The 14165-nt window shown below is 41.5% G+C and overlaps 1 protein-coding gene across 2 annotated transcripts in view; it reads right to left on the bottom strand.

Annotated features, from left to right (window-relative positions):
- Positions 1-3312: 3312 nt before the first annotated feature.
- Positions 3313-14165, bottom strand: part of banp (BTG3 associated nuclear protein) — a 33492-nt gene continuing 22639 nt past the window's right edge. For both annotated transcript variants that reach the window (XM_034534782.1, XM_034534783.1), the window contains exons 12-13: positions 7434-7574; positions 3313-4337 (exon numbers count right to left, since the gene is read on the bottom strand). In XM_034534782.1, coding sequence (XP_034390673.1) covers positions 4221-4337; positions 7434-7574 — 258 coding nt within the window. In that variant the 3' untranslated portion in view covers positions 3313-4220. The remainder of the gene's footprint in view (positions 4338-7433; positions 7575-14165) is intronic.

Here is a 14165-nt window from a genome sequence, read left to right on the forward strand (position 1 = left end):
TGTTTGAAAGTAAAAAAAAGAAAAGAAAAAAGAAAGTCAGGCTCCCATACCTCTTAAGCTTTGTATAGGTAGTGTTTCCCAAACGAGGGCCAAGTCAATGACGTTGCATGGAAAACAGGAACTAATACGGTGACTTTCCTGCCTTTAACTTATTGCCTGTAAGGTATGAAGTGCACTCTTCAAACGCCTCTATATCATCACGTGGTTAAGGGTCCTCCTTGGCATGATGCACCTGCTGCATTCTTCGCATTGAGACCTGTGAGAAGCTGTCAGCTGCGAGGCGCAGAACTGTGCACAGTCCGCCACGACATTAGGACTCAGTCGGATTGGTTTAAACGTTCAAATGCGACGCAAACGTCGTGGGGAGAGCGTCAGAGATCAGGAAGCGCCTCGTGAGCCCGTCGACGCCAGTTGCCCCTTCACGTCATGACGTCTTTAAGTTCGCCTCCAGTTCGTAGACGTAATGCGCATTTATACATAGCCAATAAAATGGTCAACTTACCCTTCGACGCCAAATTAGAAGCATTCAATCAAAAAAATGTCCGCGCTGTCAACTTAAACCGTTTGTTTTGTTTATCAAACTCGGTGACCAGGAAGCATTTTGTAGCCGCAGTCTGGATGAGTCGGTACCCCTCCTCTCTCACATCTGGCCCCGACACGGAGGGAGTGCCTCCCATCCGCGCAGCGAGCCCTGTCCTCACGTTTACTGCTCGTGAGTCGAGGAATTCCCGGCTGCGTCCTATTTAATTATCATTTATATCTTTGCCTCGGTTAAACGACACTAAATGGATGGAAATTGAGATATGTCTCGCTGCGGTTTCCAGATGACATTATTAACATTAACATTCAGCGCGTGCATGGGTCCTTGAACGTCTCGCGCTAGATGGTGCAGGGTTGATGTCACGGGTAGTGAAAATTACGAGGGAGCTAATGAGGATACAGATATATTAATACACAATGTACAGTATTTACATCCTTCGACTGTACAGTTACTTGAAATAGTACTCTTACAATAAGATACAAGTATTTTAAATGTTAGTTAAATACTTAAAAGAAGCCTTAGTTGTGTGTGTGCGTGTGTGTTTAGTCAAATGGAAATTAAAACAAAATAAAACTACAGTTACTGCATTGTGATTGCATCACATCCATTACTGTCCAGACTCACAGCATGTATGACTTTGAAGGAAGTAAATAAAATATTTTATTTTCATTATTAGATGAAATTCTCTTGACATGCATGATTGCTGTGAATAATTTCCAGTGGGAAACATGCTGTTTTCACTTGAGAAATGATGAGCTTTTGTCACATGGTGCAACAACAATCAAGGACATGCACTGAGCTAGTGGTGGACCACCAGAGGAACATGAGGACCCCTGATTGTCATCCAGGAAGAAGAAATGAAGAGGGAGGACTCATGCAAGTATCTTGAGGACAAAATCAACAAAGAACTGGACTGGTACCTCAACACTGAAGCCCTCTTCACGAAGGGACAGAAGACATTTGAACCAAATGTAATACAATTCCATGTACAGGCAATCCTGAGGAGTAGTGAAGCGACCAATGATGAATCAAATCAGTTCATCTTTGAACGGCAAATTTTAAGAAATTGCCTCAACGGATGCCCATGAAAGTAGCTTGTCATCGTTTGTTGCGTAACCAAGACAACAGTTAAATTATTGATCGTATAGCTACAATTGTTGGACGTTCAACATCCAGCACTCCCTTTCCATTTTATGATGCATGTAACAACAGCCGAGTAGCGAGGCTTCGCCTGACTTGCTGCTGTCTAATTTAAGAATGGAGCCAAACATGCATCCAGAATCCTCATCACTTTATTTATATAACGCTAAATACTCTGTGCTCACATTTAACAGGAAACAATCATAGAGATGTTTCTCTTGTGACTTTTTAAAACATCCAGTGTCCACTGCAGACTGTGACAACACTGTTCTGGTGTCTGCTAATAAACTCTGGCTGTGGCAAGCTATGTTTCCCCAAGATTAACAATTGCTGATTTATGATCCAAGAGACGCATGTTTGGACATTTTTGATCCAACCGATATGATAGCCTTGTGAAAAAAAAAAGTTTGAGCAGGGGAAACTTTGCAGCCAAAGAAAAAGCCGGGCGAGTAGCATAAGTTGGTGCTGGCATGTTGAAGCAGATGCCAGCTGAGCAGGAGAATACAGAGCCGCTGAGAGAAGGAAAGATACACCGCCTGGTCTCTGTCCATCACTCCACTCCTTCTCCTCAAACATGCATCCTGCTTCCAAACAATCTCATATCTCCATCTATCACTCATTTATGTTTTCACCAGGTTATCTTAGAGGCAGCCAGAGACAGGGGCCGTCGCCATGGTAACCACTCCAGCTCCTGGATGAAGCCCAGAGTTGTAAAAGTGAAGAGTCGGTTCCTTTCCAAAAAGATCAAGATTTAATGGAGGGGTCACTGGGGGAGAGACCGTTGTCTAAGTCGTTTCTTTAACAAGATTATTTTTTTAAAGGATGGACCCAGCACTGTATCCCACTAAACTTTAGCCCAGCTAAGTGTATAATAATAAAAGGAATTTAAGTGGACTTGAACACAGCTTCCCAAGGAGAAAGAGGAAAACACAAGTTGAGTGGGAGAAGAGTATGTAAGAGAGCCAGAGAGGGGAATGGACAAGATGAAGAGGCAGTGTAAAGGGGGTCAGAGACTGAAGGGAAACAAGAGGCTGCAGCCAAGACTGTAGATGTTGTTCTATAAAGTTCATTTTGTCACCCGGTTCCTTCCTCCAACTCCAAAATACACCATTACATCACACTGAGCATGGGAACCTTCCCCAAACCAACACACAGCCTCCGAGTGTCTCGCTTATCTCTTTTATTGTTGACTGCAGAGCTATTCATCATCAGCGGAGCATCACAACACATGTTTTTACTGACAGGAAAAACATAATCATGCAGAGTGGATTTTGAAGTAATTACATTCCAGACACTTCTATAATGAGAATAACATATTAATTTGTCTTTTGACAAAAACCTTGTTGAGACCATGTACAAGCTTAGCTTACATGATTGCTGACAATACAGTTAATCCTATGGTTATTGCATTTTACATGATACATATTTACTTCAAAATAGTAAATACAATAAATTAGCTCAACATGTAACAAGACCTCCAAATCAAACTGTCATTTCACCCTCTCTTCAATTGTCTATTTGTAGTGGATGACAGCAAAGTCATGTCTTGGACATCTTTGAAACCACTTTGATGTTCAAGGTTGACAAGAAATGACGAGACACTACAGAGAGAAACTAAAATAAAAACACACTTTTATGGCAACCACAAATATGTTTTATTCATATGAATGTATCTTTCACAGAGACAACACCAAGGATGGACAAACAACTTCAAGGTGTCCTTGGTTTTTCTACAAGCAACTTGTCCGGCCTACCACTGGCACCAGCTCTTCTATTACATGGTCTTAAACCGCCAAAATTATAGCTCCCCAAAAATGTCAGCATGTTACAATTTGATAAATGAAACGAACAAACAAAGATGTGTGATTAAAGCAATATGAAAACAAGAAGAGCAAAGTTAGGGAAGGCCAGGCTGACAGCTGGGAGATATAGTATGGACTGCATCAAGGGGAGTGACAGTAAACCAAAGTAATCACAACCAAGAGAGGCTGTGCTCAGCTACATCTACTTTCCACTGCAGTCCACACGACATGACGAGAAGGGAGCACAGTACTGGTTGTGAGGGGTGGGATTCAGGGATTCCAAAAAACCCTCATGGGTTTTTTAGGATTAGACAAGTGGCTCAACTATTTTCCAAGTTGATGCATGCGTGTTGATGAAGTGGTGGGGTGATGCTCTGCATAAGTAGTGTCCTCCCTTGATAGACATGAATCCCGCTGTGTCTCCTGCAGTGGGCCGTGACCTTCTGGTGACGAAAACACCAGTAAGACCACAGTGTATTTTGGATTATCTTGGTCTTTTCAAGTTTCTGCGAACAGTTCCACATTGAGACATCTGGTTGGCAATGAACTGAGGAGATTGCAGGAGAAAACAAAAAGCCAGAAAAATGCTTCTTCCCTGTTTTTTTTATCAGTAACCTTCAGTACGTAAAATGCTTTCTGACTCAATCAGTCAGACTGTGTGCTTTCGTCGACCTCCGAGACTTGTCGGGCCATGCTGTGGAGCAGAGTTCTGGGCTGTGTTGAACCAGAAGGGGCTCTCAGGTGGCCACAGAGGTAACAATCTGAACCATTTCGCCGTTCTCTCCCTGGATGGCCCCCTGAATGGCCTCTTTCACCTCGATGTCCGCCTGCAGGGCCGGGGCCAGCTCAGCAGCCTGCAACACATGGAAGAGAAGAGAGGGAAAAGGTGATAATTGGGAAGACTTTGAGATCTGTTGTTGCATCCTGCTGCAGTTAATCAGTCATTATAGTGTGTTTCCTGTGAACTAACAGATGCCGAGGACCCAAACGATAGCCTCTCTTCCCTTGTGTCATTGGGGGAGACGACCACAGTGAACGGACAAAAGATAGAAGGAGCAAAGGAATGACAAGAGAGAGTAGGGGAGAGATGTATCGGAGAGAAGAAAGAGGAAGACAGTTGGTGGAAAGACCGAGAAAAGAGGTAGAGTGACAGGCGAAGAGAGACTTGACAAGCGATGAGCTATTTGTATTTTAATGCTCTCTGGCTGTCTCTGTGGTCGGTGTCAGACAGAGCGAGGTATTGTGTTGGTAAAAAAACTCTCAAAAGATGAGAGGTTCATGACTCAGTCCTGGATGATGACCATGAAGAATGACTCATTCCTTCCGCAAATGCACGCCAGAGGTTCCCTCAAACACACCTGCAGCATTTAATCCTCCCTCGCAGAATGCTGTCACAATACAAGAACATTGAGTGGAGCACAGCTGCACGACAACAACACATGAGGACACACTGGGACCACTGGCGGTAAAGAGGCCACGTAGAACTCATATGGATCAATATTTTTCATTGAGAACTTGACACATTGGACATGTTGAACTGTCAAGCCTTGTTCCCCATTTGGAAATACTTGTAGATAATAGACCCATTGCTTAGTTGGTGCTCTGTAACCCCAACTTTAAACCTGAGCTGGAGATAAACAATGTTGCACCAACTCACAGGAAAGCCCATTGGAATGCCAAAATATCATTACGTGTGTTGCCCCCTACTTCATCTAGTTTGGGTAATGGAAACTATTAAATAAAGGAAAAATGCAGAAATAAATAAATACAAAAGCCTAAGTAAATTTTCAAGAACTTGTATAAATGCTGCCATATGTCTGGAAACAGATGAGAGCAATTCACATGATTCAACGCTTTTCAGGAAAGGGAGAAAAAGAACAGCGCTAACCTTCCTTTGAACTTTGAACTGAAAGCCAACGTTTACACTTAGGGACATGGACACCCAACTGTGATAATAACCCACCCTGTACCAGACGGGCCATGCCAAGTATCCATGCTCCCACGTAGGCTTCTAAATGCTGTGCTGCATCAAAATGTTCACCCCCATTCCAGGTTGCAATCGCTTGAAAACATATTTTGTTGATTTATCGATTATTGGTGGGATTGATCGAGGTAAAGTTGACCCTGTAAAGTCCTTTAAGGCATATAACAAATAAAAATAAATGCATTAGGGAAACTTAAAAGAAGTCTCCTTGGACACACTGAATGCATCTGTGCACTCAACACCGTACATCATTTTGGCACTAAAATCTGCTTTTGATGAGTTTAAATATAGTTTGAGCAATAAACACCACATCGTTAACAAGTGGTTTCATTGTGTCCTTGAGCGTGTCCCTGCACCGTAACTGAACCCACACTCTATTGAACAGAACGCTGATGAGTGATGGGTCAAGATCAGAGTACAATCAAACATTAGAAGGGAAAGAAATCAGTTGCGTAAACAAACAGTCTGATTGCTCGCTGCGCTGCGATGCATAGATAACAAACCTTGCAATGCAGTGTATGGCCGGCAATCATTTGCATGATTGCTGGAGTTTATCAGTTTGTGTATGATCCACACACACACACACACACACACAATACAATGTATCAATATAGGATGCTTTAATCACCTCTGCGCTCACAGCGGCAGGGAACCAATTACCTAGACAACTACAGACAACAGAGGGACAACAAGACGGTGTCTCACTGAGAGAGAGCTACGCTTTAACTCGGAAATCCCCAAACCTAGTGCTCGACTGTCTGCACAGTTCGTTCTGTTTATATGATAACAACACAACAAAGACTCACATCAGGACGAGAGGGTAAGAAGCAGTAAGGAGAAAATGTGATATGTAATATATTTTGGGGAAAACAAAAAGCAGAGACAACAATGGAAACGTGTGGTTCTTTTATATTCCTCGCAGTTAAACTGACCACTTCAAAAGACCACGATGCCATGTGTCTGTGCCACATCCAGATTCCACATGTGGCGCGTTTCTCAAAAAGCTCAATCATGAAGGGATTTTAGACATATCTAACAATTACTATTCTTCTCGCTTTAACACTCCACTTTATTATGTTAAATTACTGTTTTTCCAAACACTCATCATAATGACTGAAATACCGGCAAGTAGTTCAGGTAAATTGCACTCATATTTCCATTATAACATTACAGTATTTATGAATGAAATATTACAGGATATATTATGCCTCATTATGAACCTGATCAAAACAGTATAACAGTATAAGAAGGCAGGTGTCAGCCCAAACAACCAGAAACCTTTTGCTGCCTCTCAGCCCCCTAATTTCTCAAAAAGAGAAAAGATAAATTAAACAAGGGAAGAAGACATGTATGGATCCAAAAAGTGGATACATATATATTGTTTTATGCTTTAGGTCACTACTGGCTACTTTTTTGTGCTTGCATTTTCGACTTTATGAAACGATTCATAAGATACATTGCAGGATTATTTTTCAGCACAAAAAGGTGTTTTGGGGCTTTGTCACTGTTCAAAATCGCAGTAAAGTGACGTAAAGGGGTCAATGTCGAAGCGTTTACAACACTGCATGGACATGACAAACAATTGTTGTTAGGGAAAAGATTATTATATATATATTATTTATATGAATAAAAGGAAGTTTTCCTGATTAGGAACCAGAACCCTGACTGTACAGTTCAGTTATTTCTGTACTTCTACAAACCAGAGTGTGAAAAAGAAACCTGAAATCCTGGCAATGGCATCACTGAAGGTGTATGTATTTCAGACTGTGGGAAAGAGGTGGGGACCCGTTATTTATTAAGGACTGCTTAAAAAACAAACTGCTGGAGTGATTTAGGACCCTGGTCTGTTTCAGCTCAGACAATAGATGCATACCCCAGCACTTGGAATGCTACCCAGTTACAAACAACATCTGTGTACACGTATGCCAGAGCCTGGAAGAGTTTGCGTTTGTGTGTGTTGTTTTACCTGTACGGCAGATGTGTGATCTGCGACGGGGGCTAGTTGGACGTACTGCACTTGGATGTCAGGAGGGAGGGGGGAGCCCTCTACAGCTGTGGCCCCTCCATCAGCTGATGCCACCGCTATGAGCTGAGCCCCACGTAGCACCTAGGACAGATAAGAGAGGACAAAAGAATAGTCAACCATAACTGACGTTTTCAGTCGATTCTCAAAATGATCATCAGTGAATCAATCTGCTCTCGTCTCCACATAAAAGTATATTTACAAATGAGACACCCCCCCCCTCATTAGTTTCATCCAGCTAAGTTTAAAAAGCAACAATCAGGCTGGCTCTGCAGTGATCTACAGCACACACCCTTGGAAACAAGAAAATAACAACAAACAGCAGAAAGCCTAATTTATGTCCTATCTATTTAGTTTACAAGCAGTGTCTCACAAACACACCAAGACACTTTGTGGCAAGGAAAGATTCATGTGGCGGCATCTCAGTGACGTAAATAAACATGTCAGTCCAGACGTTCTCACTGCTTCCCATCGCATCCTCTGTTTCTACATTGAGTTGGAGAGGAACTTCATGGTCCATTCAATTCAATTATAATTTGACACAATTTCTTCCTCGGCTTCATAACATGATATGCTAGCTAGGATTCATTTAATTAAATAAAAGAAATGGCAGAGAATGGAGAGTGAGACCTCTCAGGGGGACCCTAATCATCCAGGCGACGACATTAGAGCTCTTTGGTTCTGACGGACTGATTACAGAGAAGCTTGTTGAAGGGTATTCCTATTGTTAAGGCTATTCCTAGCGATAGACTACAACCACAAACACACAAAGGGCACCATGTGTGTGACCTCGTACAAGTGTATGCCTACACACGCATGCTCTGGGATTAGCAAGTACTGACATTACCTTGGACAGACATGCAAATTAACATACAATCCCCCTTTCAACAGAAAGAAAGACACATTCACTCGGCCTTGTGCTTTTGCTTAGGGATGCATCGATTGTGAAATTCTGGGCCGATACCCATGTTTGAAATAACAATTTGGCATTCATTATTATCTAAAACATTTTTAAGGAGAATTATTAGTACCCGCTTAGCCCTCAAAAACATTTCTTTTGTGAAACCTAAATAAAACGTACACCAAAAGTAGGTCCACAGTGCTTGAAATGTAGGGAAGGTGCTCTTTGGTAGGGAACATTATTATTAAAAAAAAAGAGGGAAGGACGAGGAACTCTTTTTGCAAAAAGTTTTAAAGCCTTTAATCAGATGGCTTTTTCAATTATACAAAAGAAATTACTAAAAACATAGACCATGTTGATACATGCAAGATCTCGCTGGTTTACAACCCAGACGTAGCTGCACAAACAGCCCGATGTAACCCAGCTTAAAACAATATAATAATAATAATATAACCTTAAAATATAATTAAATGTAAATGTAAAAGTTATTAGAAATGTAAATAGGGCTACATTTTCACCTCTTGTGTTTTTCATACAGAATACAACATTCTTGTCTCTGATCTTTCTCCAAGACCTTGTCATACGCCAACAAACGCCATGTGTGCACGACACCAATCGACCATCTGGCAAGATTCCTGTCCAGCCAGTGGCTTCTTCTCCGTATAAACAGCTGCATTAGCTGCATATGCTCGCTGCTGTTGTCTGAGCTTTACAGCACTGCCTCATTTATATTTGTTCCCAGTTTTATGGCCTTGGACTGAACACAGGCCTCCTCCAGTGTCTTCTGTCTGGCAGGTTTCATATGCATGTTGTCTTTGTGTGCTTTCTTTGCAATGAGTCTCCAGCACAGCCCTCTTCCAGCTGCAGTTGGTACTGGGACTGGCTGGGACATGCTCAACAGACATTACAATTCAAGGGAAAATATGCAAGCCTGCAGAAAAACCCAAACCTCCCAAACCTCAATTACAGATGATGTTTGTTGCCCCTAACCCTTCCAATCCCAGAGTCCCACACTGCATCCCAACCCCCAGCCCAACCTTTGCTTTGAAGTTCTGAGTTGCTGACGGGCCCCAAAGGTTCAGTTAACCACGCCCCCTCCGCCCTCAACCCGCCAACTTGACTTGTCATCGAAGATACTTTGCCAGTTTCACCACAAAATCTGCAGCCTCATCGCCAGAATGTGCCAGACCCGGTCGGCCCGATGGAAGCTATTAGTGTTAGAAGTTTGCCTGACTTAACCGTTTAGAAAACCAGGACTCAAGGACAGACATGGATTGAGGCTTGACTCTTAATATACCAGAAGACTGTTTGTGCTGTGTTAAATGAATCACTGTGTTTAAGAGACCCATGAAACATTCCTGATCAGAACATTAGCCTGGAGGGTTAATAAGAACAGTTCAATATATTCAGGAAAAAAAAGAAGCTTATTTGCTTTCTTCCAGAAAGTTAAAAAGAGAAGACTGATACGACCCTTATGTCTGTGCACTACGTATGAAGCTGGAGCCAGTTAGCTTAACTTAGCATAAAGACATGGAGCAGGCTGAAACAGCTAGCTGTGCTAACTGTGTCCTGGCAACAGTGAATACACGTAGTTCCCAAAATGTCAAACTTATATATATATATATATATATATATATATATATACACACACACACTTAAAAAAAAGGATCATCCCAAAGCTCCTAAATCCATGAAAACAATGCTCAGTCATTCACCTCATTGAGTACAGTGAGAACCCAAATGTATTGCCAGCTGTCAAGTGATTCTTCATGGCAGAGATCCACCCTTATCCCCTGCACTTCATCACACTAGGAGTTAAACGCAGCTTTTGCCAAGAGTGCATCTGTCTGCAGCCGCGTGTACATGAACGTATGTGTGAAGAGACTCACGCAGGATCATGTGTCTGTACCCTCAGTGTCCATGTTTGATACTTGAGATCTTAAACACTTGTCTAAGTCAATTAGATTCTCAACCTCCATTTGCGAGCTGTTTGCATTCTCAGCTGTGATGAGCAGCGCACTGAGGCTCACAAAAGCATTTACAGAGTTGGAACGGTGTGTGAGATCTCTGCAGCAATTATACAGGAACTTCTCGGGTCCACATCCTGTCCCACGACTGGCTTTGTCAGAGCAACTCTTCTCAACTATTTGGATGTATTACTGTCATGCATGGTATTTAATATGAGTCAGTCAAAAACAATCTAATAAAGCTAAATCTACTCTCAAGAAACGTACGTCCACTTCATAGAAGCTGCGTGGAACGTTTACTCGGGGGTAAATTCCAGTCTTGTAGTATAATATGTTTTGCCCCTAAAGAGATACAACTATAGATTTGTTGTCAATAATTGCCACACGGTTAGAAGCTCAAATAAAACACTATTGAGCACCATTACATGGTTGTGAGAGTAGTGATGCTAATTACTCCTAATTCAGGAAATACCACATAATCGACACAACACAATAAGTTGTTTGGCAATGATGCAAAAACAAGAATATTCTCAAAATGACCACAAGGAAAAGTTTTATGAGGTACAACGTTAGTCCACAGCTAAGCAAGATTGTTAGTAGAAACTAATAAATTAGATGATAAGGTGAAAAAATGTTTGAGGGGGCTTTTTCTTGGAGCAGACCAGTCCCCCGCCTGCCAGAAAACTGATTGCTTAAAAACTGGTATGGCTTACAGACAAATACAGACAAATATATTAGATTCAACGGAGTGGGCTCAATTAGTCAGAAACAGGGCCCATCACCAGATCTTAAGTGGATTAGTTACTGTTGATCTTAAAGTTTTAGGACTGGGACCCTTAAATAATCACTGCCGGCTGACTGGCCACCCCACGCAAGATGAAAGGGCTATGACACTGCAGCACAGTATTGGAGAAGAGCGCTGAACAATCAAGAGGATCTTAAATATTAAATTCTCTGCAGGATTGTGTGTGTCGTGGCCTTGAGAAAATAGGGAAAGAAAAAAAATTATCTTTTGCTGATGCTGTAATGCTTTCAGTAATGGTTCCAGGACACTAAGGAAACACAGCAAAGACACAAACATGAACAACAACAGCCGCTTAATGCAAAAAACATTCATAATTCCAAGACTGAAAGACAATAACCAACTGGATAAACAACAAGGCTTTGTTGCCCATCCTTTGTCTGTGCTTGTCGAAGGATTTTTATTAATGTACTTTCTCTCCTTTCACGTAAAACTAGTTAAACTTGAATAAAGAGGGCTTTAAGAAAGTATGGGTTGTTCGGAGATGCAACAATTGGTAACAGTCTCAGTAATTCATCAATCAGAAAAGTTTCCACAAAGCACATACCATGTGCTGACTGGGATCAATTCCCAGTCTCACTGGAGGTCTCAGTTAAACTCAGCTGTGAATCGGATGATACTACGAGTGAACTGCTTAGTGTGCATGAGTGTGTTTGTATCAGAGTATGTTTTTAAAGATTTTGTTTTACCCTAGCAGCAATCAACATACACGGGAATCCCCAATAAAACAAGAATCCATACACAAAAGACAGGCTTTTGGTGTACAAAAAAGAGAGCCACACAAATATGGTTCATATCATCTCCGGAGGAATAGCTCCTCTTCTTTCAGATCTGAAAAAACAAAAAACAAAAAACAACCAAACAGGGAAATGAAAAAGAAACATTTGGACTTTGGAGTGGCTGGAACGTCCGCTCGGCTTCACAGCCGGCAACAACATCTGCAATTGCCAACCGTGGACAGATGTAGAAACATTAGTTCTGGGTGGGTAGGTGGGGTAGAGGGAGAGGAGGGAGGGGGGCTCAGGCTTGGCTGCAACTTGGCTGTAAAGATGCCCATAGACGCAGCGGTGTGCTGAGTGATTATTTAGCGTCGACTGGAAAATGAACACATTGACCTAAATATGTCTAACTGCAAGCATGAACTCTTTTTATTTTACCTCAGAGTCTGAGGACTATTGTGCTGTCAGCTGGGCCTCAGCTCATATATGATTTGAATAGAGTAAAGTGGTCTTGTAAAACAAATCAAAAAGATGTCAAAAGCTGAAATCAAAGCCAAAGAGTATCATGCTTTTTTTCACCTGTGATTTGTGAATTCTGTCACTTGTTTGCGGTTGTAGGTCCGATTTCTGACAAGTGATATAACCATACATTACTGATATGTCCATCTCCTGTCCACACACTATTCTTTGAAATACACCCGCATTATAAATCGTTTTATATTTTGCAAGTCCCCTGAACTCGTAACCTGGCCAACTGCTTCCCATCTCCACCCACAACCAGAGCTCAACACCTGCATTCAATCAAATCCTCCCTTGCATCCTTTGCTCTGCGACTACCACCAGGAGTCCGATTCAGACGGGACTCAGAGAGGTTTTATGACAAAACCAGCTTGACTTGGATTCTGATCCAGAACCAGCTAATCAAAAAAGGACTGATGACAAAAATTACAGCCATTATAAAAGAGTCAATTCCCTTTGTAAAAAATAATTTAAAAAAGGGGAAATTTGATTTAGGATGATGACTTTATCGTGTTTCCAATTATACCGTTTAATTTGATGGAGCCAGAGAAAACTATATACACATGTTGTAAAACTCAACTAACAAAATATCACACTGCACAAAATACCCACCTGAACAAGTAATTTAATTTAAGTGAGATAGAAACTATACATGCACAACTTCAAAGACATTTCTTAAATTAAATGCCATTTTTCTGACACAGTTAAAAGTGAAACGTCTGATTCTATTTATGATCCTGGCATGTCCTTTTAAATATCCAAAACAAAAAAGGACGATCCTTTGGAAATTAGATGTCAAGACTAAACATGTACATGTGACCCAAGACTGACCTTTTAAGCAGTACACCCTAACAATCTCTCTTGAAGAGGACTCCGAGTCCTGAAATCAGCACCTTTGATACACCGCAGCCATGAACAGTTCTACATCAAGTCTCCGATACACCTTGAACGACATCTGTCATCTTACATCAGCACATAGCACCGGAGTCTTTGACTGAGACATCACATCAGATAAAATCACTTTTACTGCTGCCTGTAAACATGTCAGCACTGGTAAAAGACTAAAAACTAACTATTCAGAGGAGTTTCTATCAAGAAATATCCTTCTCAACCATATGGCTTGTGCTTTCTCTGCCATAATTATTTAATAGTCATGTTAATGTGTAGTCTGGATTTTACCAAACACCTTGATGTAAGCCGTTCTTGATCATTTCCATGGAAAACAAGTTTTATTGTTCCCCCGTGCTTTTTTCTCCCAAACACAATACCTTGCATTCATTTCACTCACATTTTTGTGGTGCATGTGCACACAAACATAATAAGATGGAAATCAGTATTATACATGCCAGGAGGCATTGAAAAGACTGATAAGTAATCTAGGTATGTTAATCAAATAATGTGTATTCATATTATGTATCAACTATTCTGATTAAATTGTGTATGAGACAGATGTATTACCTTAACCAGGTTATAATGAACCCTGAACCCATGCAAATGCACTAACTCTTGCTCTAAGAGGTGGTGGAGTTGAAACTGATGGATAATGAGTACTGTGGGCCTCGGACTGAGTGAGGCAGGGCTGGTGATGAGTCACGCTGAAATTCATCTATAACATCTGTTCCCTCTTACTCACACATCCCAGTGACCCAGGGCTCTGCCCACAAAGAAAAAAGACAACGCTACTGGGGGTACCCTTCTCTGCACTTCTCTAAAATGCTGAGTTACAAACACACACACACACCTACACACACATTCAGAACAACGGTT

Source organism: Cyclopterus lumpus, chromosome 6 (genome assembly GCF_009769545.1).
Source record: "Cyclopterus lumpus isolate fCycLum1 chromosome 6, fCycLum1.pri, whole genome shotgun sequence".
Taxonomy (NCBI): Eukaryota; Metazoa; Chordata; class Actinopteri; order Perciformes; family Cyclopteridae; genus Cyclopterus; species Cyclopterus lumpus.